At 38.3% G+C, this 25120-nt stretch overlaps 2 protein-coding genes across 14 annotated transcripts in view; one reads left to right on the top strand and one right to left on the bottom strand.

The window, feature by feature from the left end:
* The window catches only part of CCDC148 (coiled-coil domain containing 148), a 292077-nt gene extending 275262 nt beyond the window's left edge, over positions 1-16815 (bottom strand). Inside the window, exon 1 of the mRNA XM_068545079.1 lies at positions 16710-16815. Within this exon, the coding sequence (XP_068401180.1) occupies positions 16710-16734 (25 nt within the window). The 5' untranslated portion in view covers positions 16735-16815. The remainder of the gene's footprint in view (positions 1-16709) is intronic.
* Positions 16816-17392: 577 nt separating this feature from the next.
* Positions 17393-25120, top strand: part of PKP4 (plakophilin 4) — a 245133-nt gene continuing 237405 nt past the window's right edge. For 12 of the 13 annotated variants that reach the window (XM_068545071.1, XM_068545068.1, XM_068545069.1 and 9 more), the window contains exon 1: positions 17393-17510. The gene's annotated coding sequence lies outside the window, so the exon portion shown is untranslated. Of the gene's footprint in view, positions 17511-18364; positions 18653-25120 lie in introns of those variants that run through there. The other variant, XM_068545063.1, reaches the window with a different exon arrangement.

The following is a 25120-nucleotide window of genomic DNA, read 5'->3' as shown; positions in this document are numbered from 1 at the left end:
CTTTGGAAAACTGGCAGTTTCTTAAACTGCTAAACATAAGATTAACATAGGGCCCAGCAAGTCCAAGAGAAACAAAACACGATTCCAGAAAGACTTGTACACAAATGTTCATTGCAGCTTACTTGTAATAACCAAAAACTGAAACAACTCAAATGTTCATCAGCGGGTAGATGAATAAACAATTTGTAGTATATACATAAAAAGAAATAATACTCAGCAAAAAAAGGGAATGAACTAAAGATACACACAGTATGGCTTAGTCTCAAATCACTCTGCTGATGAAGGAAGTCAGACACAAAAGACTACCTGTTGTATGATGCCATTTATGTGAAATAATTCTAATCTAAAATGACAAAAAGCATATCAATGCTTGCCTCGGAAGAGGCAGTGAGGGAAATTTTTGAAGGGATGGAAATAATTCTGTTGGTGCTTAGATGAGTGATTGATTTGTCAATACTCATCAAACTATGCTTGAAATAGGTACATTTTGCTTTATGTAAATTATACCACAATAAAGTTGATTTTAAAGTAATACACCTCATTTCTATCCTAATGTTCAATATTAAAAGATAGAGAAAATGTGAAAGAGGAAAAATGATAAAGATTCATCAGGAAACTGGATAATTTGGAAATTAGAAACTCAATTCTAAGTCTTTCACGAATATATTGTTTATAATGATGGACTCCAGAAGCAGAAGGCCAGGGTTCAAATCCTAGCTTTGACACTTAGTAGCTGAGTAATTCTGGACAAGTTAAGTAACTTATCTGTGCCATAATTTACTATAAAGTGAGGATAATAATAGTATACCTACCTCATATCATTCTTATAGAGACTAAATGAAATTATATGAAGTGCTTACAGCTGTGTCAGGCACACAGTAATTGCTATGTAAATGTTAGCTATTATTGCGCAAATTAAAACAACCACAAACTTATTCCAGGCTGCTCATATCTGAGTTGTTTTTATCTGATGGCTGTTCAACAGTCTATTAAAAAGTAAATCCAACACACTTTACAATGAAAATCACCCCCTACATGCTATATAGACAGACAGACCAATGATTTCATGGCAAGAGAGCCTGAAACAGAATCTGAAGTATTATTATAATCCAGAGGTGAGTGGATTAGCATAGTCTCAAGTTTGGACAAACTAGGACGATTTTCAACATCTTTTCTGTGGGTCTTTGTAAAAATTAAATTTTCATTTCTAAAGCTGTCAATTTACCAAAGTGAACTATGAAGATCTAAATGCACAATACATAAGAAGCAAAATTAAGAGAGTCTCAGAACTAATTATATTAACCATAACATTTCTAAAGTAAGTATCACACCAAAAAATCTAGAATAAATCAGAAATATCTAATTAAAAGGTTGCAAAATAAGCTCAGATTTAATTGCCTCATATATCCTGAGAGGTTTATTGATTTCTTTCTTTTTTCAATGTAATTGTAGTTTCTTTTTATTAGTAGGAGTGATAATATGATTTTTTATTGTGGTAAAAGATATATAACATAAACTTTACCATTTTTCCAGGTTTGTTGAGATATAATTGACATATAACATTTTATTTGTTTCAGGTATACAGCATGAAGGTTTGATATACGTATAGATGGTGAAATTATTACCACAATATAAGTTAACATCTATCACCTCATATAGTTACAAATTCTGTGTGCATGTGTGTTAACTTTCAACATCTACCCTCTAAGCAACTTTCAAATATACAGTATGTTGTTTTAAACTTTAGTCACCATGCTGTATGTTACATCCCCAGTACTTATTATTTTTTTTTTAAATATTTATTTATTGATTGATTGATTGCTATGTTGGGTCTTCGTTTCTGTGCTAGGGCTTTCTCTAGTTGCGGCAAGCGGGGGCCACTCTTCACTGTGGTGCGCGGGCCTCTCACTATCGTGGCCTCTCTTGTTGCGGAGCACAGGCTCCAGACGCGCAGGCTCAGTAGTCGTGGCTCACGGGCCCAGTTGCTCCGCGGCATGTGGGATCTTCCCAGACCAGGGCGCGAACCCGTGTCCCCTGCATTAGCAGGCAGACTCTCAACCACTGCGCCACCAGGGAAGCCCCCCAGTACTTATTTACCTTATAGCTGGAAGTCTGTACCTTTTGAACACCTTCACCCATTTTGACCACTCCCACTTACCCCTTCCTCTGGCAACTGACCAATCTATCCTCTATATCTATGAGTTTGGGTTTTTTTTAGAGTCCACATATAAGTGATGTCATACAGTATTTGTCTTTCTCTGTCTGACTTATTTCACTTAGCAAAGTCATGAATGGCAAAATTTCCTTCTTTTTTATGGATGAATAAAATTTCATACTGTATACAAATACCATCCATATCTTCTTTATCCGTTCATCCATCGATGGACACTTAGGTTGTTTCCATGTCTTTTCTATTGTAAATACTGTTGCAATGAAATTGGCGAGTGTAGATATTTTTTCAAGATAGAGATTTCATTTCTTCAGATATATACCTAGAAGTGGAATTGCTGGATCATATGGTAGTTCTGTATTTAATTTCTTGAGGAACCTCCATACTATTCTTCATAGTGGCTGCACCAATTTACATTCTCACCAGTAGTGTACAAGAGTTCTTGTTTTTTTCCCCACATCCTGCCAGCACTTGTTATCTCGTCTTTTTGATGATGGCCATTCTAATAGGTGTGAGGAGATAGCGTGCTGTAGTTTTTATTTGCATTTTCCTGATGATTAGTGATGTTGAGCATCTTTTCATGTACCTTTTGGTCATTTGTATGTCTTCTTTGGAAAACTGTCTATTCAGTTCCTCTGCCCATTTTTTAATCAGGTCATTTGTTTTTTGTTGTTGTTATTTGTTGTATATCAATTTCTTACATATACATGCAATTTTCTCTTATGTTAGTATTTGAAATAAAAATATGCTTAAGATGTTTTTATTAAAAAGCAAATTCTTTGCTATGTGACATCCTACGTCTTAGGAATTTTAATTCCTTCTTTTGTTGATATATTTCTTTTTGAGGTTCAAACACAATATCTATGATCTCAAAAAGTATATGTTCTAAGTAACTTTTTGCAAATACTGTTTAGTATCATGTTTTCTCTCCATCCTAGAAGACGGTGAGGAAGAGTAAAATATTCATTGATTTATACAGATTCAACCTCTCCCATGTTCACTGGTTATGTGCAATATTATAATTTTCTAAATATTATAGAATTTTGGCTTCTTACCAGTCAAAATCTTTACTTGTGTTTTTATTTTTTATGTGACATATTTGTTATGCTTGTTCTACAGAATATTAGATACAATGTGACTCCTTAATCAAAATGAATAAGCATCCCCTTTAAAAAAAATCATAGGGTTAAATATTGAGGTAGAAAATATACTTTGTCCCCAAATTAGAATCTTGTTAGATTTGGCTGCCTTTTCCTTATTAAAAGAACTGTTATACATTAAAAACCTGCTTTGATGAAGAATAAGAGAAAAACCATTATCAAAAACAAAGACTTGTTAAAAGGTAGTATTGAAAATAAATAATTGGCTTTTGTTCATGAATAGCTAAATCTGTTTTGCGGTTTGAAAGAGCTAAGAACAGATTGCTTCTCTTAGATTGTTAGCAAAGAAATGTTTTCATCAATTAACATTCTTTGCTAAGAACTGGTTTTTCCAGTGCTTTTTCTCAAATGGAGTATTATATAAATAGGCCTGCCCAAAAGACAATTCCTGGGCTTTTTTCTTTGATGTCTTAGAGTAAAATAATTATGGCTTGCAGTTCTGAATTATGGAAGAGAACAAAAAAAATCACATTTCAAACAGATAATTTACTTGAAGAAAAAGTTGCCATAGGTAGCTATTCCTGCAAATTAAATGAAAGGTACATCACCCACAAATCATGCCAGTCTTCCTCTTCATCATGCTTTTGCCTAACATTTACATCCCAGGAGGATGGAAGTAGGGAATAAAGAGTTGTTGCAAAAGGCCCAGAACTGTAAGAACACACCATTCCACTCTCCCACGTACATTCCCCTGCCTCAGCTTTACCTTTCCTCTTCCACCCTGTGGTGAAGTGATTACCATTTTATGAGGGTCTATGTAGTGGGGTGCAATAATCACTAACATTTATGTAGCAATTTCTCCTAGCCAGGCACTATCCTAGGAGCTTTATCTATTTTGATTCATTTAATCCTCACAATAATGTTTCGGAGTGGGAGACTAAGCTCAAAGATCATACAGCTGCTGCGTGGCAGAGACCAGATGCACGCCCAGGCAGTGTGGTTCTAGAGCCCATGGACCTAACTGCCTTCTGTATTCTACTCTCTCTCAGGAATGGAGACAACGCATAGGTGGTGGTGCTCCTCAACACACAGAGAAGTGGACTTCTGTCATTTTTTTTTTTTTTTAGTAAATAGCTCCTCCCCTGTTAGGGTAAGAGTAAGGTCCTACAGGGAAAGAAAGGAAGACAAGATAGAAGCGGGACTTAAGGGAAGAGGCAGATCTTAAACAAGGAAAAAGAAAGAAGTCTATTCAAAATACTAGTTTATGGAAAAATGAAAACAAAGAGGGTGGTGGTAATAGACTTAAGGGCTAAGGCAAAGTGAGAAACATTTGTGGCAAACTTCTTTCAAAAGAAAACAAAGCCAAGATTTAGAATGAGATCATGCAGTATGTCATTTTACACATGAATTAACGTTAAGCTCGGAAAAGATTTTAGTCTGATACATTTTACAGATCAGTAAACACAGGGACAGAGAGATTAAATGCTTTGTCCAAGACTTGAAGAAGCAGGTAGCATAGGCAAGGCTAGAGCCCAACCATATCTCCTAACTTTGAGCTCAGTGCCGTTCCACCAACCATATCAAACACAATTTGTCAGCTTTCAAAATACAGATGTGATGGTCAATAGGTTTTGACTCAGTTTCAAGAACATAAAAAATAGCTACAGTGTACACATATTGGAGATTAAATATAAAGTCCCTGAAGTTATATTCTCAATAGTCAAATAATATTGTGGGAGAGCAGTATAGTCATTTATAAATGCAAGAAAGAGTACTCTTGATATAAATGCATATTTTTCCCCTAATATTCTTTCCCCATAAACATTTTAAAATTGACTTTTTTAGTTTCGGAAAATGAGTCACACACAAATAGTATACAGCAAACACAGTAAAATATCTAAATCGTATTAATTTCTTATTAGAGAGACTGAATTCAGAAGGAGTCTTAAGCTAGTTGTACAGCCAGTTTTTATGCTGGTTTGTAATCTCAAAGGTTCTTTCAGCTCTAAAATTCTATAATTTAGAAAACTGGCAATTGAAATAAACAGTAGGTTTAAATACTAAATTTAAGTGTATTTGACCAATGAAATTATGATATACCACCTAACATAAGCTTGTAAAGAAAATTGTTTACAGTGGCTTCAACAAACGGAGATTTATTAGAAGTTCATAAAATGCTAATGATTATGCTACCTATGGTATTTCAGACTATGTTAATTAATAAAGAAATTTTTACCTAATAGTAACAAATAGAAGGAAGGATGAAAAAAGAAAAATTGATATAAAGTAGAAATAAAGAGGCCTTTTCTGAGGTAAACTCTCAGATGTCAAAGACCCTTGTGTTTATGGTCAGCTATAGGTACAGCAGCGTGCTCATACTAAAAATTCAGAAGTTTGCATATTTTACATTTTTTTAAGTTTAAAAAAGGTGAGAATGGAGAAGTATATTAAGAATGGAGAAGTACATTGTCTCATTTTCATAGATGTGGGGCAGAGGCAGTGAAAAAGTGACATTTCCAGTCCTAAATAATAGATCACTGAAAGCCTAGGATTTTGAAATCAGGTTTTCTATTGATCATAAAAATGCATTAATTCTGTATAGGTGGAATTTTTTTCTTTTCTCAAATTCTCTACAGCAATTTCCTTTGCTTTCTTTCCATTGTGTTGTTATTTATGTCTCACTTTCAAGCCATTTGGATGTGTCAAAAGAATAATACTTGTCTCTGTACCACTCAAGACGTCACTGACCTCTCCCGGGTTGGATGACAATAATGATCAGCATCTCTAATGATGTTAGAGATTTAAATATGATTTACTGGAGACAAATGATCTGAGCGATCTTTAAGACAAAACATCAGAAGTTTAGATTTGAATGTCGTCTTCCAAAGACTTATTTCTACTACCTGGGGTAGACAGGAGAGAAAAACTAAAAAAACAAAAGCAAACAAACCAAAACAGGAAGGAAAGAATGTACACTTTAAAGATATTCTACTAAAACTAAGGTCCCTAAACATTCTCCAACACACTCTCTATTAATAAGCATTTTTTGCAAATACATATAAAATTATTGTTATAAATTCTTTAAGTATAATATTGTACTAATATTATGTAAATTGTAAAACACAAATACAGAGAAATCCATAAATACAAAAAAGGTATATAGTATTGATAATTTTAGTAGATTTTAGTGAGAGTTATGTGATTGAAAATGTATTACCTTGAAAATCTTGGTTTAATACCGGATCATAGAGGGTTCAAAATCTAAGGTCAGTTTTTTCCCATACTTAGCTATAAGGACTATAATAGTTAAAATAGATATCACAATGAGATACAGAAGCAGTGCAAAATTGGCTTCATGTACTCAATTATGATACTCAAATTTCAATTTCATCCACTAATTATACAAAGGTTGTAGCTTAGTATTTTTCTCTAGTAATTTTCTGACTTCCCTGATATCAATCAGTTTTCCTTGCAAAGTTTTTTTCTTTTTTCTTTTTTTTTTTTCCTTTAACGTTTAACAAATGGGGTCTAAATCCACTGAAATGCATTTGGAAATTTTCAATCATGTTAGAAAATTGTTTCCAAATTTACTAAGCGCTCATATATGAGAGTTTTTTAAGATGATGTGCTTATGCCATTTTTAAATGTTTTTATTTGTAATAGCTTTATTGAGATCTACCTGACATTCCATAAAGATATATCCATTATAAGTGTGCAGTGCAATTATTTTTAGTAAATGTATAGTTGTAGGGCTTCCCTGGTGGCACAGTGGTTAAGAATCCGCCTGCCAATGCAGGGGACGTGCGTTCGAGCCCTGGTCCAGGAAGATCCCACATGCCACGGGGCAACTAAGCCGGTGCGCCACAGCTACTGAGCCTGCGCTCTAGAGCCCACGAGCCACAACTACTGAGCCCACATGCCACAACTACTGAAGCCCGTGCTCCTAGAGGCTGTGCTCCACAACAAGAGAAGCAATGAGAAGCCCATGCACCACAACGAAGAGTAGCCACTGCTCACCGCAACTGGAGAAAGCCTGCACGCAGCAACAAAGACCCAACACAGCCAAAAATAAATTTAAAAAGTAAATAAATTTTTCAAAAATGTATAGTTGTACAACCATCACCAGCATTTAGTTCTAGAACATTTCAATCACCTGAAAAAGTTCTGTCATAACCACTTGCATTCAATCTTCCCATCCCAGCAGAAGGTAATCACTGATCTGCTTTCTGTCTCTATTTTCGTTTTTTGGAAGTGTGGTCTTTTGTGGCTGGATTTTTTCCTCTTAGCATAATATATTGGAGGTTTATCCATATTTTAACATGTATCAGTAGTTCATTATTTTTATTGTTAAATAGTATTCCATTGCACAGCATTTTATCTAATCATTATTTGATGGACATTTGAATTATTTCAGTTTTTCCCTATTACAAATACTACTGTAATAATTCATGTAAAAAGTCTTTGGACATATGTTTTTATTTCTCTTGAGGAGATTTCTAGAAGTAGAATTGCTGGATCATATGGTAAGTTTATATTTTAAAGAAACTGTCAAACAGTTTTCCAACGTGGGTATAGCAACCAGCAATTTATGACAGTTACAGTTTTTCCACATCCTTGTAATCACCTGGTATTGTCAATCTTCTGCCTTACACTTATTGTAGTAGTTGTATAGTGGTATTGTATTGCAGTTTTAATGTGCATTTCCCTAATGATGTTGAATATCCTTTCATTTGATTATTAACCATTTGTATAACTTTTTGGTGAAATATCTATTCAAATATTTTGCCCATTTTAAAAATTGATTTGTTTGCCTTTTTTTTTAAAGAATTTATTTATTTATTTATTTATTTTTGGCTGCGTTGGGTCTTTGTTGCTGTGCATGGGCTTTCTCTCTAGTTGCGGCAAGCAGGGTCTACTCTTCATTGTGGTGCACGGGCTCTAGGCGCACGGGCTTCAGTAGTTGTGGCGCATGGGGTGAGTTGCTCCGTGACATGTGGGATCATCCTGGACCAGGGCTCAAACCCGTGTCTCCTGCATTGGCAGGCATATTCGTAACAACTCTGCCATGAGGGAAGCCCTGTTTGCCTTATTTTTGATGTTTAGAAGTTCTTTATATATTCTGACACAAGCCCTTTATCAGATTCTGCTTTTCAAATATTTTTCCCCGTCTGTGGCTTGTCTTTTCATTTTCTTACTGATGTCTCTTGAAGAACAAAACAATTTTCTATAAAGTCCAATTTATCAATTTCTTCTTTTATGGATCATGATATAGTGTCATATCTAAGGAATCTTTGCCTAAAGCATGTTCACAGAGATTTTGTACTACGTCTTCTTCCGGAAGTCTTATAATTTTAGTTCTTAGGTCTATGATGCATATTTAGTTTTTTTGTTTTTTTTTTTCTTTTTTTTTTTTTCCACACACACACACTGTATTTTATTTTTACAAGAGATAAATAGACTGACACCAAGCATTGTACATGGATGACCACAACAAAAGCAACGATGATTGCACTTACCAAACATGAAACACACTCATACTATGTCATAATATTGACATTCAGTCCAGTAATCCTCCACTGTAACAGCTCCTTTACTTTGCAGTGAAAATTGATTTGTATATTCTTTGCCTCTGAGTCCTTGTGGGATTTTTTTTTTTTTTTAATTCAGACAGAAAGTCACAAGAATTATACTCATCCTCATCAGTTCACTCAGTCCCATGTAATAGTTTTTTTTTTCTGTATGGTATAAATTAAGAGTATAAGTTCATTATTTTGCACATGAATGTCGAATTATCCTAGCAGCATTTCTTGAGAAGACATCCCTTTCCCCATTGAACTACCTTGGCATCTTTGTTGAAAATTAATTGACCATCAATGTAAGGGCTTATTTCTGTACCTTTTATTCTATTTCATTGATCTAAACAGCTATCATTATGCCAATATTATATTCTATTATTGTAACTTTATAGTAACTTTTGAAACTGGATGTTATAATTCCTACTTTGTTGTTGTTTTGATGTTCTTGTTCCTATGTTTGTCCATTTGAAGACTGGCTTGTAATTTCTACAAAAAGTGTTTGCTGGGATTTTAATAGGGATCACACTGAATCAATAGTCAGAGGTTTTATATTTCTTTTCTAAAATTTATTCCTAAGTATTACACTCTTTTTCATGTTATCATAAATGGACTTGTTTTCTTAAATTCATTTTCAATTTGCTATTTCTTAGCATATAAAAATTCAACTGATTTTTGTATATTGGTCTTATATCTTGTGACCTTGTTAAATTTATTATCACTTCTAGTATTACTCTTTTTTTGTATATTCTTTAGATTTTCATGCATAGATCATGTCGTCTGTGAATAAAGAGAGCTTTAATTTTTCCTTTCCAACCTATATGCTTTTAATTTATTTTTCTTTCTTTATTACAATGGCTAAAACCTCCAGTGAAATGTTAAAGAGATGAGAGTGGACATCATTTTATTCTCAGTCTTAGGGGGAAATCATTCAGCCTTCACCATATATGTGATGTTAGCTGTAGGCTTTTCATAAATGCACTTTGTCACTTTGAAGAAGTTCCCTTCTATTGCTAGTTTTTTAGCATTTTCATCATGAATGGGTATTAGATCTTGTCAATTGCTTTTTCTCCATCTATTTTCATCTTCATTTTTTTCTTATTTTAAAAAATCTCTATTAAACTACAGAAAAATATGGCAGTTCTTGACTTCTGTTTCCTGACAAGAGGATGTACTAGCAGGTCCTGTTTACCTGATGCCCCAGCTCAACCCCAGAGGTGCACAGAAGCTGTAACCAACTGTGACGACAGTTAGCTGACCTATTGTGTAAAGAAAACAGTGGCCCAGAGATGGAAGGGGCTGGCTGCCATGGTCAGAGAACAGGATAGGGGGAGAGCTCTTGCTCTTCTCTCCATCACTCTGGCCAGCTTATTGCCATCTCTATGAAGCAGACAAAGAGCTCTTTAGTTAAGAAAAATGATGAGGTCATATTTTCCCTGAATTTATTTTAGGAGAACTTCAAATCTAATATTTTAAACAACATTTTAATGTGGTGATCATTTGATGTTCCAGGGTTGGCACTGAGTCAAGATCTGCTTTTCAAATGGAGAATGTTGACTTGCCAGGTGCCCTGCATCTCTCTGACTGCCTTCTTTTGCTTTGGGCTTCACTCAAAGGTGGTGGACATATGGGTTCTGTCAGTAATTAGCATACTTCCAATATAGGTTCATTTATGAGGACTGTCACCTTCACTTTTGACAGTTTTGCTAGATAAAGAAAACTTGATTGACATGCTTTTTTTCTTTCAGCACCTTGAATATGTCTTTCCACCACCCTCTGGTTTCCCTTGTTTCTGATAAGAAGTCAGCTGTTAATTTTATTGAGGTTCCCTTATATATGATGAACTGTTATTCTATTTTTGCTTCAAAACTTTCTCATCTTTGTCTTTCAGCAGTCTATGATGTACCCCCACTAGTGGGTCTCCTTATGTTTACTCTACTCAGGATTTACTGTGTTTCTTGGATCTATAGATTAAAATTTTTGTAAAATTTGGGAAGTTTTAGGCCATTGTTTCTTCAAATATTTTTTTATACATCCTTCTAGACTTCCTTTCTTTCTCTTACTCACAGCTGTCCCACAAGTTTCTGAGGCTCAGTTCATTTTTTCTCAATATTTTAAAATTTGTTTTTCATACTGGATAGTTTCTGTTGGTCTAGAATTTCCATTTAGTTCCTTTTTTAAAAAAATAATCTCTATTTCTCTATTGAGAGTCCCCATTCGTTAAGTCGTTTTTCCTTTAAGTTTTTATACATATTTATAGTAGATGTTTTGGATTACCTGTCTACCAAAATCAACAAGTGAGCTCACTCAGCATGTTTATTGGCTACTTATTTTCTGGAATTTGGATCACAGTTTTCTGTTTTTTTAGATGTCTCATAATTTTTTGTTGAAAACTAGATATTTTACATAAAACACTGTAAAAATTTTGGATGGAGTCTGGTTTTCCTCCTGAGATGTTTTATTAAAACAATAACTACTGGAACTTCAGAATCTGTTTTCCCTGAGTTGTGGGGCTACTAGTGTCTCTGATAAATTTTCCTATCTTATTTTTATTTTTTAGCCTGGTTCCTAAAAAATTAGTATAAATGTTCCTAAAAAATAGTATAAATTATAATATAAATTCTAATATTTTCTACCCATACCAGTGGTGTGGTAAAATGACTCTACCCTGAAAAAGGAATCATGCTGCTCCTCTTCTCAAAGTTCTTCTCTTGCTCCCAACTTCAAAGGAGGAAAACTGAGAGTTAAGGAATATAAGGCTTTGTGGGAAATGGGGAGGAATAGACACCACACTAAGTAAAGCTCTTTTACCCAAATTAGGTTGGCAATACTTGGAACTAGACAGATCATTCATTTTCTATTCTAACAAAGAATAGAAATTTAGAAATTTTTAGACTGTTGCTCTTCATAGTCCAATATGATGGTCATAATATGTGTTTTGTTTTTTTGTAAATATTTGCATAATATTTTAGTGAAACCTGTTGATTGTAAAGAACGAAGACTCACTAAAGGCAAAACAGGAAAAGAATGGGTTAGGGGTGATTATAAGTAACAAATCTCTCAAAGCGATATCTGCACTCCCATGTATATTGCATCATTCTTCTCAATAGCCAAGATATGGAAACATCCTAAATGTCCATCAAGCAGATGAATGGATAAAAAAGATGTTGTATATATACACAATGGAATATTATTCAACCATGAAACAGGACAGCCTGCAATTTGCAACAACATGGATGGACCTTGAGCACATTACGCTAAGTGAGCACATTATGCTAAGTGAGATAACTCAGACAGAGAGAGACAAGTACTGTATGATATTACTTATATGTGGGATCTAAAAAAGTCAAACTTCGGGACTTCCCTGGCGGTCCAGTGGTTAAGACCCCGCGCTTCCAATGCAGGGGGTGTGAGTTCGCTCCCTCGTTGGGGAATTAAGATCCCACATGCCGTGTGGCACGGCCAAAAATAAATAAAATAAAAATAAATTAAAAAGTCAAACTTCTAAAAATCAGGGTAAAATGCTGGTTATGAGGGGATGGGGGTAGGGAAATATGATTGATGTTAAAGGCTACAAACTTGCAATGAGTGGCAAATTAACCATAGAGATCTAATACACAGCATAATGAATATAGACAATAGTGTAATATAATTATGTAATGTGATAAATATCACTACAATGGCAATCATATTGCAATATATAAATGTATCAAAGTAACACACTGTATATCTTAAATTAACACAATGTTATATGTCAAGTATATTTAATTTTTTAAAAATATCAAGGAACAATAAAAAAATGAATTATATTCTGTCTTCATGGGGAGAATAAAAACCCAGAAAACATTAGGACCAAGGCAGCTGTTCTCTCTGGCTCACTTGGTCTCTCAATTCCAGATTTCCAGGGGAAAAGAAATCTGACTGGTATTAGTATAGGTTATGGGTCAACGGTCAGCCAATGGATTGGCTACATTTGTATCGGGTCCCCACCAGGGCTGATTCCATGGCCAGATGCAAGGTCATGAGGCATGCAGGACTGCTTACTTCAAAGGCTATGCATATAGGTACTTGAAAACATGTCTATTATACTTACCAGATGTTTGATGCCTTTCTGATTTTATGAAGTTGTTAAATTTGCATGATTCTATGGTGTTCCAAAAGACAGAGCAACCTGGATGCTTTAGATGGAAAAAATGTAGGCAACCCTTACTTAAACTGCTTCACAAAGCTGAGTTTCAACTGCTTTCCCCAATATACAGAATTTTATAGCCTTAGCTCTGAATATGATAACTTCAAGCCAAAGCACATGCAGCCAGTTGTTTTCACACAGGTCCCCTCCCTCATAGAGGAGTAGAGATAGGTCCTGCTAGAGATGAGATCTGAGACCTTTCTCTCTTGGGAGGTTACATGGCAGAAACCTTTACTCTGTTCTGCCATACATTACCTCACTTTTCCACAATGAAACTCTAGTCCATCTTTTTCTAATTACCTCCCAACATTACTGATTCTAATTTTTCATTGTTGGAAGTCAAATTCTTCCAAAGACTACAAGGATTCATGACTGTTGGCTTTTCTTAGTGTGGGAGGCACTTCAGTAGTCCAAGGCACTATGGAGGCTAAGGTCATGACCATGACATGTATCTGATCCTTTAGGAGAGAAGGCTCATACACTATATAACTATACCACGGGGTAGAGAGTTTTAAGTGCCGCAATAATACACTAAATCATAAATCATCCTCTCCAGAGGGGGATAAGATCAGGAAATTTTCAGAAAAGTCTTTACAGGTTTAATGGTTTATTTGGCTGGGCCTCTAAAGGCAGGGGAGGATTTGCCTATTCAGAGAATGTGCTGGAGGTGGGATACAGCCAATTCTGCAATCCTGAGCAGAATTATTATTAAGCTCTAGCATCCTCTCCCAGGACAAGTTTATTCCACTGCTCTCTTTCCCTCATTTGCCACCTGCCTCTGTTTTAACATTCCTTTTAAAAACAAACAACACCTCCCCCTGCCCAAGCAGTGTGTTTGTGGAGTTCTTATCTTCACTGCTCCCACCTCCTCCATAGGCATCCAAGAGTGAGAAAAGAGACAGTGTTCCTGCTTCTTTCTTTTCCTTGCTGCCTCTGCTATACTTTGTCAGAAATTCACTACTAGTCATTATGCGCTAATGTGAAAATAACAAACATTGGAAAGTTACAAAGTTTTCATAATCATGAAAGGTTCAGGTTGACTTCTTTCTGAGATAGTAATTTAAAAGTTCCTGTGGATTTCTACTGTTTACTTTTGTTCTTGAGGATGCCCCACAGTCAGCTGAGCAGAGGCCCTGCTTCCTATCTCAATTTCCCAGCAGTTAGATCCACCAAGGTAGTGTGGCTAGTAGGTGAAATGCTTCCCCTTCACATGTAAATAATTTGCATTTCTATGGACCCTCGGGGTGGGAGACAATGGTTTCTACCCTTCACTGGAAATCTGGAATTGAGGCATTGCAATTTGCAAGTAAAGGGCACTTTTGTAGAGGAGAACTTTATTGGCAAAAAGAGTTAGGGTTTTGAGGGCAAACAGCACAATCTTCAGAAGAACATTGGGAGTGAAAAACAGAAGCTGCAAGAAATTCCTTTCAAATTGTTTCTTGGTGAAAAGAAAAGCCTATAGATGGATATGGAGGGAGAAGGATAGTGGTGTTACCAAAGATCAGATAGTTGTAAGGTGTAGGAAAAAGATTCTGGAAGAGAGGATGTAACACATGATCTAAGAGAGCAATTATAATCAATGGAGGAAAATTCTGGGGTGGGAGGATGGCCAATGTTTAGGAGCACAAGTGGAGTGTGAGCTTGGAATGGAAGGCTGTCACCCTTCTCAGCCAGGACTGAAGGAAGTGATGAAGTGTGAAAATTGAGACTGAGATTTAGGAAAGTTAAGTTGAGAAACCTCGTGGTGGATGCCTCAGTCAAGTAGGAGGCAAGATCACTTGCAGAACTGGAAGAAGACCAAGTAGAGTGGAGGCCTGAGGAGAGCAGAAATAGGACAGATTTGGGAGAAGTGCCCTGAATAATGTCCTTGGATCAGTATCCTGGATAATCACCCTCCTGATAAGGAAAGGAATTTAGAGAATCAGTGAAGACCCAGCCAAGTCTGGATAGCATAAACTTTTAGTGGAACAAAGTGATTTCTTTATCCAGCAATGCTTGGTTGTACAGGAGCAAGTTCAAAAGAAACCTTTCACTGAAGCATGAGAATGACCAATAATAATAATAATGTTGATTGACAACATTTTAAGGGACATTTTTCATGGTGGATTTTAGTAACATTTTAATTATTACAAACATGAAATACACAATATCAAAATACTCATCAAACATGTGATCTGAGAAAAATGCAAAAAGAAAAGATTACTGGAGTAAAAAAAATCAGTTAGTTCTTGTTTTCTTCTTTCTTTGCTAGCCTAAGGCAAGGAAAAAGGAAATATCAATGTTTTCCTTTCCACTCGACACATCTTCCATGATTATAAAAAAAAAAAAAAACAAACCAAGTCACTGGTATATTGTGAGTACATTAAATATGAGTCTTATTCATAAAAATGTGCATTTTTTCTATTCTCCTATAAACAAACACCAAAAAGAAAGCAAAAGGAAGAAATTGAAAGCATGATGAGCTAATTTCCATGATGGCAAGGCAAGAGACAGCACTCCAAGGTTTTTCCAATTCTGATTTCTTCCCAGTTCTGGAAATATTTAGGGGGAACACTCATGTTCAGCTGTTTTGTTCCACAGTCCCACCCTGCATAGGATTATCAACGATGTTCAATTTTACTACAAATTGTGAAAGATGTTTTCCTTTTCTTTTTCTTTTTGAAAGATGTTTTTCTAATCAAGGTACCAGGTTAACAATTCTTATCTATTTTTGTAATTTTCAATTATGGTAAGATAAAAACCAAAAGCAAAGCATGTTATCCAACTTAAAATTCAGGACAGTAGTTAGACATATGTAGCTTGCACACATATTAATCTGTTCCTCTCAACAAAATATTTGTAATTTCCAAAATCCTATCAGCATTTTCACACAATATGGTCCCTCCAACTTGAAGGGCAATAACATAAACACAGTCTTCTTTCTAAAGAAATTAGTATAAAAATGGCAAAATCACCAAAAAGAAGGAACATAAGAATATCAGTGATTATATCATAGGCAATATGCTTAAAAGCCTAATATGTTCATGAAGTCCTACTTTAATAGCTAGTATCTAAATATGAAACTTATTTACAAAAAAAATTGGTATTGACAAACTAGAACAAAGTGACTTTAAATGAAAGCAAAGCACTTGTAATTAAAGTTCAAGATTTTTTTGTGATTCCATGTCTCAGTTAATTTCTTTATCAAATTTAGAGATAAACTGGAAAATACCTAGAAAACAAAATCCATCAACTGTAATCTATTTCCTTTACTCTCTTGTGAAATCATCAAAAGACATGCAGGATCAACTCTATCACCTGTGTCTTTCCCAACCCTGTAAACTCTTAGGGGAAAGACCATGTACCTGTCAAGCTAATAGTGCAGAATGCACACACAGATGGGTGTTTAATAAATATCCTTCAATGGAGAGATTAGAGGTTTTCTCTGGGAAGCGGGGAACACATTATCTCATGCATTGACTCAATGACATCCATCATACAATACGTCAGCCTGTTTCCTCATCAAAATATCATCCAAAGGAAATCATCTTTGAGTCTCCTTTAAGTCTTTAGACCCCAAATTTTGAGGCAAGATCCACCCCAGGGAAGGGGGAGTGGTTGGGAAGAACAAGTAGAATTCATGTGGATCACTGACGTCAGGAAGAAGCAATGATTTAAAGGATGGGGTGCAAACTCACCTGGAGAAGCAGAAGCTGTACACATGTCTAAGGTCAAAGGGCAGAGCCTGAGGGACTCCCCAGTCGCAGGAAAAGTGAAACGCCCACTCCCAGGCTCTCAAGGATTCGTATAGGGGCTCAGCTGTCCCTGCCTTTGACGCGACGGACAAACCCTACCATGCACAGCTGCTGTTGCCAGGAAGGCAAAGCGAAAGCTGCCCCAATTTCAGAGCCAGCACTCGGGAATCCCCCGGTAGTTCTTTCCCCCTCCCCCTCCCGCGCCCAAAGCCAGAGATACCTTCATCCTTACTCCTCGTCGTTTCCAGGCCCTCTAGCTCTTAACAGCATCGGTCTCTATGGCGACCTGAAACCTCAGTTCCCATTGGTCAGTTCAATATGAGGGCCGGGCCAATGGGGAGGGCCAGCCTTTTCCTTCCGACCAATGGGATTGGCAGGGAACAGGTCCGGAGACGGCGGCGTGCTGACGTTCCCGGGAGCCTGGGGCTGGCTGGGCAGGCGGGCTGGCGGCTGGGCGGGTGGCGGCGGCCTCTGGGCAGTAGAGGGGGCTCCGGGGCTGAGTCCGCGTCGACGCCGGCCGCGGAGGCGGCACCATGGGCAAGGGGTAGAGGGGCAAGTTGGCCACCGCCGCCGTCGGGGGTGGTGGGCGAGCCGCTTTGGGGTAGGGGGCGGGAGGGGGAGGGAGGGGCGGGCAGCCGCTCGGCCGCGGCACTTTTTTAATTTTTTCGGGTGCCGCAGCGGCGACCCCTCGGCGCCGATGTTCCTGATCCCCGGAGCGACGACGGCTGCTGCCTAACCTGGAAAGTAAGTGTGCGGGCTCGCGGGAGGGCGCGGAGACTTCTGCCCACGAGACCCCCGGCCGTCGCCCCGCCGCGCCGGAGCCAAGACTTGCCTGCGAGGGGCGCGGGGCAGGGAGGGAGGGAGACGGGGACGGGCGCCTCCCTCCCGTTACTCCGTCCCCACCGCCTCGCGGCCGCCTCGGCTTTCCTGCCCCGCCTCGTGTTTCTGCCCGCACTCGCCTGCCTGCTCCCCTCCCCCCGGCAGGCGCACAAGTTTCACCCTCCATTTGCTTTTCCCTGCGATTATTCTCCCCCGGTATCCCCTACATGCCGCGCACGACCCCTCCCCACGTTGGCCTTCTTGGATCTAGGGCCCCCAGCCCCAAACTTGAGCGCCACGCCGAGCCCTCCTGGACGTCTGCCCGGAGGCTTCCCAGCTCCTGCCCGCCTGGCACGCTGCTCCGCGCCCCCAACACCCCTGGGCGCCCGCCTTCTCCAGCCCTCGGGGCTGTCCGTCCCTCTCTCCAGCCCCAACTCCCGCTTCTTGGCCCCCTCCCCTTCCTCCCACGTCTCTTCTGCCTGTACGGTCTTGTGTTTGCCCTCTGAGCCCCGCGCTCCTTGCCGGTCCTGCCCACCGCCCAGTCCAGTGCGCCCCTCTCCCCTCACCGCCTATCCTCACGCTCCACCCCTCCCGGTTCTCCAGCCCCAAGCTTCCTCGGCTGCCCTCTTGCGCTGCCGCTTCCTTCTCTCCCTGCCAGGAGTTGAAGAGGAGCTGCGGCAGCCTCCCACCCGCCCCCCCTCCGGCGGAACGAGTGTCCCTGCCCGCCGCTGGGGCTGCTCAGGCCTCTCTCCTTCCCCCCCCCCCCCCCGGGAAGCTAGGGGGTGAGCGGCTGGGCCGAGATTTGGCTGCGTGTTGGCTGAGTGCGACAGCGAGCTCGGGCAGTAGAGGCGCCGCGGCGGCCGTGGCCGCGCGGGGCGCAGCAATAAGCAGGTGTGTGTGTCCGGGGGGAACGTGCACCGCGGGCTCCTCGGCTGGCGACAGATTGTGCAGGAATGCGAGGAATGCACCAGGGGCATAGTCCACACGACCCGCCGCGGCAGAACTAGCGCCTTCCCGGTCCAGCTCTCGCCGAGCAGCCAGAGGTCACCGGAGCATCTTCGGAGCTGGTGAGCCTCGCTCCACTCCTCTCCTCCCCTTGCTTTTCTCCATGCCGGCAGAGAGGGCGGCGGAGAGGAAGCCCGGCAGGTCGGGCTTCAGCTAGCCTTTCTTCTGGGATTTTGGTGCATTGGTCTCCAGGACCGTGAATTTCGGGCCGATGGCGGTGTAGCCAAGGTTATAGATAATTGCACGAGGTTCTTGGCAAGTTTGGTTTGCAAGGTTTGAATAGTGCCTGACTTTTACGAGGGTTTTTTGAAAACCTGCAGGGAAGGGTGCCGAAGGTTCTTAGAGTAAAAAGCTTGCAGCCAACGTAATTTTAGCTCTATCAAAAAATGTCTGTTAATGCTCATGGACGGGGATGTACTTCAAGAAAGAACTTGAATGCATCAGTTTGCTGTCATAAAAATTGTAATTTTTTCCTTGCATACTGGGCTGTGTTTGGACCTCTTATAATACCTAATGAATAGAAACAGAGAAGCAGTGTTTGGTCAGCGATGGGACAGATAGGACTGTCTGGCACAGTTCAGTTCAGGGCGTGTCAGTTACCATTGGAAGTAACATGGGTACTACAAGATTGTGTATATATATTTCAAGATGTAATTTATTAGTTGAGGTCACAGTTCTTTCTTTATTTGTTCCCAAGTTTGACCGAAAAATAAAAATACAGCTCTGCAACTTTTAAAGAATGGTAATTATGTGTAAAATCCAAAATGATTAGTATACAGTTTCAATCAAATTTTATTTTCCTTAATGCAGAAAAGCAAATTTTTGACAAGTTCCTTTTCTAGAATTGGGCTTAGATTCTCTTATCTTAAAAGGTAAAGTAGAAGACTGCTTCTCTTTTTAAATGTAGTGTATTACTGTAGAAAGTATCCTCATTTCTGGTACCTGTGAAACAGTTACGGAAAATGGTAACATGAAAATAAGAACAATTGATGTCCAAAATAAGTGTTTCTGGATTTGGAAAAGCATGCTATGTGTGCTTTTATTTGACACAATTTTCTTTGGAGGTTGAATTTACTATAAGCCTCTCCACACTTGGCTATTTTGTATCAGATTCAGGAAAATAATAAGTTGATTGTCCAGCTGTCTTCTAACACTACTGTGTAGGGATCAAGGGCATTGAAAAGTATAAGATGAGAGCCTTTTATTTAGTTAAGGACCCAATGGAAAGGAAAAATAGAAAAGAAAAAAACTTTGTGCTGGGTAAGGTTGTGTCTTTCGGCTGCTACATTGTTTTTCAGGTATGTTCATAATTAGTGGACCTTCTAATTGAGAGATTTAGCTCTAAATTAGAGTTAGTAACACTGTGTAGGATATTGGGAAGTGTTTGGAGATGCCCACAGGAAACTTATGTAACACAGTCCTCACAGCAGAGTTTAACACGTGCATATTTGATTTGATGTGAAGATTAGAAAGTAAAAACACATTGAGTTTCTCTGCCACATTAGAAATCAAAATAGCCCGTTCAGGTATATAGAGAATGTGTGTGTGTGTGTGTGTGTGTGTGTGTGTGTGTGTGTGTGTGTGTGTGTGTGTGTGTGTGTGTGAGAGTGTGTGTGATTGGCTGTACAAATAGTTTTACATGCTTCAAGTAAAGGTAGGCTTTCAGTTAGAAATATATTCTATTTGTTATAGATATTTGAAGGGAGGAAGTTTTGAAACTGGTGATCATTCACAGTAAAATGACATAAACTGTTTCAATCAGAGTGCGTTCCCTCCCCAATCCCACTATTACATAAGAGAAGGTAGCTGCATTTCGTGTCTTATGTATGATGTAGAAGATTCTAACTTGGGGGACGAAACGTCCAGTTATCTGAATTCTTACCTGTACTGTTTTCGGAGGGAGATAGAGGAGCCACGGTGGTGATGGAAAAGCATGAGAGAAGGTAAGCAGAAAGTAGGAGCAGCTGACGTTCATCCAGGGGGGGAAAAAAAGGGCTGTTGCTGCATTTACAGGCTGAATAAACCAAATCTAATTATGTGAGTAGTTCTGACACAATCTGAATTTGAGGAAACTACTACCAAACTGAGTTCAATAAAAGCTTTAGCAATTTATGACCTTGAGTAGCTGGATTGTCTGTATTAAGTAGGAATTGCAGTTTTCTTTGTTTTCTATACAAATTGGGAGAGTAAATTTAATTTAAAACTTAAAAATTTATTTAAGTTTTAAAATCCAGTTATTGCCAGTTTTCAAGCTGAGTTAGTTCCTTGCTGTTGACCAGGAGTTGATTTAAATAGAGGATTTTCACACCCTGGATGATGCCGATCATTTAAGTCCAGTGCCTCACCTTACTACTTTGAAATGTTAAGGTATTTTGAGAAGGCTCCATAAGCTAAATTTGGTTTTCTGTTCCAGTCAAGAGGTATGCCCATAATTTGGTTCACCTTAAAATGGACAGTATTCCTTTGTTTTTAACTGGAAGATGTAAGTAGAGGTTCTTCTAGGGTTCTTCTAGGGCTTAATCATCCACGGAATTACATGTCACTTTGGGAAGTTGCCTTCACACCGTCAGTGTACTGGGAGATAATTACTTTCTCAATGTGTTAAATGGTTTTATAGTGCTTTTCCTGCACTGAAGGGGGAAGAAGAATCTAATTCACAACACCAACAGACTGGATATGTTAGGAATATTAAGCAACTGCTTCATGCCCAAAATGTAACTACAAATAGCTGCAAACAGAGAGAGACGGAGACAGACAAAGTAAAACCGGATGTAAGGCTTTGTACACTTCCAGTTAGTGATGATAACAGTTAGCAAGTCAGTTTGACGCCCAGCAGTGAAAAGTAACAGACTTCTTCTAGGGTAAGGGCATCAGGCCCTAAGTCACAAACAGCAGTAATTCACGTGCTTACTGGTTTCAGTTGAGAAGTTGTACAGCATTCAAAAGTTGCTCCCACTGTCACTTCAATAATTCAGTGGAATTATCTTCATCTTTTGGAGGCTATGTTACCATAACTAGATTGGGGATATTACATAATGGTGCTCTTCAGTTAAACTTAGATTGCTATAGACATTCCATTTGTCATTGGTCTGAGGTTTTTTTTAAATTATAAGTTAGATTTATTTGATAAATTTATTTATTAAAATAAATTTGATATACCAATATATTTGATATACCAATAAATGTTGGCTACATTGCTGATCATTTCATTATTCATAGTCTTGATAATATTATAGTTTATTATGATTCATATATAGTGATTCATTGCAGGTGATAAAATGTCATTAGAGATTGCACTGTGCATTTTTAATACTATAAAATACATAAATTAAAATATGGAAGTGTATGAATTATTTTAAGTCATATCATTGTGAAGCATTTTTCATGAACTGAATAATGCCTGATGATTGGTTAGATGCCAATCCCTGTAGGCTGATATACAATATAGCCCTCACAAAGTCCAGAACTCACAAATAAAGGATGGGGAGGGAGAGGGTCAGGGGAACCAGTAACCCTTTTCTCGTCAACAGCCAAGGCATGTTTAACTTCTATAGTGATTGTCTTATTCAGTGTGAATTTAGTGAGTTACAAACATCCAAGGTTGTTTATTCTGCTCTTCCCTAATCTGGATCCCTGTGTCGTCCCTGCCCGCTCCAACACGCACGTACCACCACCACTACCAATGCATCTGTCTGCTTGGAGAGGTAGAAAAAGCCCCCTTTCAGGGACAACTTACATAGAATATAGAAGTTGGTGCCTAGTGTTCCAGGTTGAATTTAGAGCAGATGTGGGTTTTTGTCATAAAAATGATTATATTTTTATGAAAGTTATGTAAAATGTGAGGTTGAAGAGGGGCTATCAGAGTACCATGCAGGCTTTGGGGGCCTGGCCCGGAACTTGGAATATAATTTTTCATGGACACCCACAGCCCATTTACAAATAGACTTTTAAAACAGTGGGTAGGTGGTATCTGAAATTCTGGTCCACTGTAAGCTCTCTCTTTAACTGCAAACATGAGAAGGAGGTGAAAAGCACCCTAAGCCAGAAATTAGGAGATCTGCCATTAAACCTTATGACCTCCACAAACCATTTCATATTTGGGTTACAGCTTCCTACTTTTAAAAGTGCAGGGTTTGGATTGCACTGATCTAAGATATATTTCAACTCAAGGTTCCCAAAGTTCTCAGGGTTTTTTTGGTTTTTGTTTTAAGAAAAAAGGTTTCATAAGCATTGCTGTTTATAATCATTCCTATTTTCCCTTCTACTCCAAATCATAACAACAGGAAGTTGGGGTTCTCTTTTGAGACTTTCGAATCTCCTTCATGTTCATCTTAAATAGCTTTTTTTTCTTTAACAGTATAATTTTGGGAAGTGAGGGGAAGGGAATAAACCATATAATGTTTTTAAGGTCTCTGTCTACCCCCACCCCGGTTCAAGGTGAACCAAGGTTCTTTAGACCAGGGAAAGTCTTTGGGATTTTACCTTCACACAGAGCGAAGCCCGTGAGAAGTGTCATTATAAGGCAGTGAGGTGTTGTAGTTAGCAGCCAGAGTGTCATGGTTCAATTCTGCCTCTTCTGTTTGCTAGGTGTGTAACTTGGTAAATTATCTAATCTCTCTGGATCTCATTTTGCTCATCTGTAAAACAGAATGACAAAACTATCCACCTCATATTGTTGTTGTGAGGACTAAATGAGTTAATACATGTAAAGCACTTACAACAGGGCCTGGCTTAGGGCCAGCTCTTAATACATTTAAGTCGTTTTTATTCTTACATTGTGGTACTTAATGATGCTTTCTGTAGCATCTACTATATGCCAGGCAAATTACTGGCTTGTTTTCTGTGATCTTAGTCAATATGATTATGAATCTAAATAGGATCTTGCGGGGAAGAAATAAACTACTGAAGAAAAATTATTATGAGCTTGATAGTTTGCAAGAGATTGCTTTTAATGAAGAGAATCCAGCAAAATAAATCAACTAAGGGCCTTTTTAAAATAGGGAAGTTAGACCTTGTTCGGCAGGCAGTACTTAGAGGCATGTAAACACCACTAACGTGTAGGAGGTTGGGTAAACACATCTTAATAAACTGTTACGTTTAAAAGGTAAAGACTGATAGTATTATACACTTGCAAAATGTAAAACATACCGTTTAAATGTGTATGCAACTATTGCATTTGTAATTCTAAGTGGTAGTCATTTTATAAAATGTCTTTGCTAGTCAACATGTGAAGAAAGTGTTAGTGTTAACCAATTATGGACTAAAATGCATGTTGTAAATAAACTCTTTAAGCTGCCTTTTCTCTCTGAAATTCACACTTGAAATTGTTAGGAAACTACCAAAGCAAGAAAAACTAGAAGAAAAGTTTGGAAAATACTTGATGTAAACCAGAAGACAGTGGTTTAATAGATACAGTCTCTAGTCCTAGACCTGGCCGTATTACGAAGCTGGTGGGTGTGCCATGAGCAAGCCATTTAACTCCTCTGGGCTCTGGTTTTCTCATCTTATGAAATGAAGGTGTTGGACCAGATGCTCTCTAGAGTCCTTGTAGTACTTATATTTCACTTCTCTTAGCACAGCCAGCCTTCTCATTCTGTTGTATTTTTTCCTCAGCAAGAATGTACTGTCTTCTCAAGAATTTATTACAATTTACCCTCTGGGGTAAGGGGAGAAAATTGAAGTTATACATATGAAACGCTCAGCTTCTAAAAATATAAATGTTGCAGCCAGACAAACATTTGTCCCCATAATGGTTGAGTTAGTGCCTATCTTCTTGGACTCATTTGTTAACAAACCAGTCTGCTGTGCACATTTGAGGCTTAAGCCCTTGTTGAGGCTAAATTTTCCAGAAGTTGGATAGAAATAGAAGGGAAGTTAATTTAGGTGGTGGTTAGATGGGACTGGTCTTGTTAAAATGAGAAAGGTCCACTTACCATTTGCTTTGGTTCGATTTCCCCTGAAAGGTTTGATTTGTTCTCAAAGAAATTAAGCAACTGAGACAGAGTTGTTCCTCTGGAAAAACTGTTGCTTTTCCATAAACAGAACTCATTGATCTATATCTTATTATAGAATATAGGTCGTTTCATTTAACTCTGGTTTTTTAGTGCATGGCCAACCAACCAGTGTTAAGAAATTGCAGCGTATTTCAACAGGATGATATTTTACTTAGATTTGTGCTCTTGTGTCTGTTTTTTTGTTTTTTTGTTTTTAAGCAATTAAAAACTCCAGCAAAGAGATTTTCTCCTAGATCCTGCTCTCCCGTACAAAGGGGGAAAAATTCCTATAGAACTTACATATGTATACCTCCATATACAGTAGTTTAAAAATATTGAGATTGACTGTTTCCCTTTGCTAATACAATAAGTACATTATTTTCAAAAAGGAGAATCAATTATGCTACTAATATATGCACTATTGATTGAATTCTCAGTATGATCAAAGTAAACACTTGAACAGGCTCTTAAGTTTCTATACCTTCAAGAGAATTGTAAACACTCAAAGTGGAAACCAGTAATAACTACGTTGCAGTG

This window comes from Eschrichtius robustus, chromosome 5, assembly GCF_028021215.1.
Source record: "Eschrichtius robustus isolate mEscRob2 chromosome 5, mEscRob2.pri, whole genome shotgun sequence".
Lineage (NCBI taxonomy): Eukaryota > Metazoa > Chordata > Mammalia > Artiodactyla > Eschrichtiidae > Eschrichtius > Eschrichtius robustus.
Note: the sequence above shows the minus strand (reverse complement) of the source record. Positions and strands in the feature narration are given on the sequence as shown.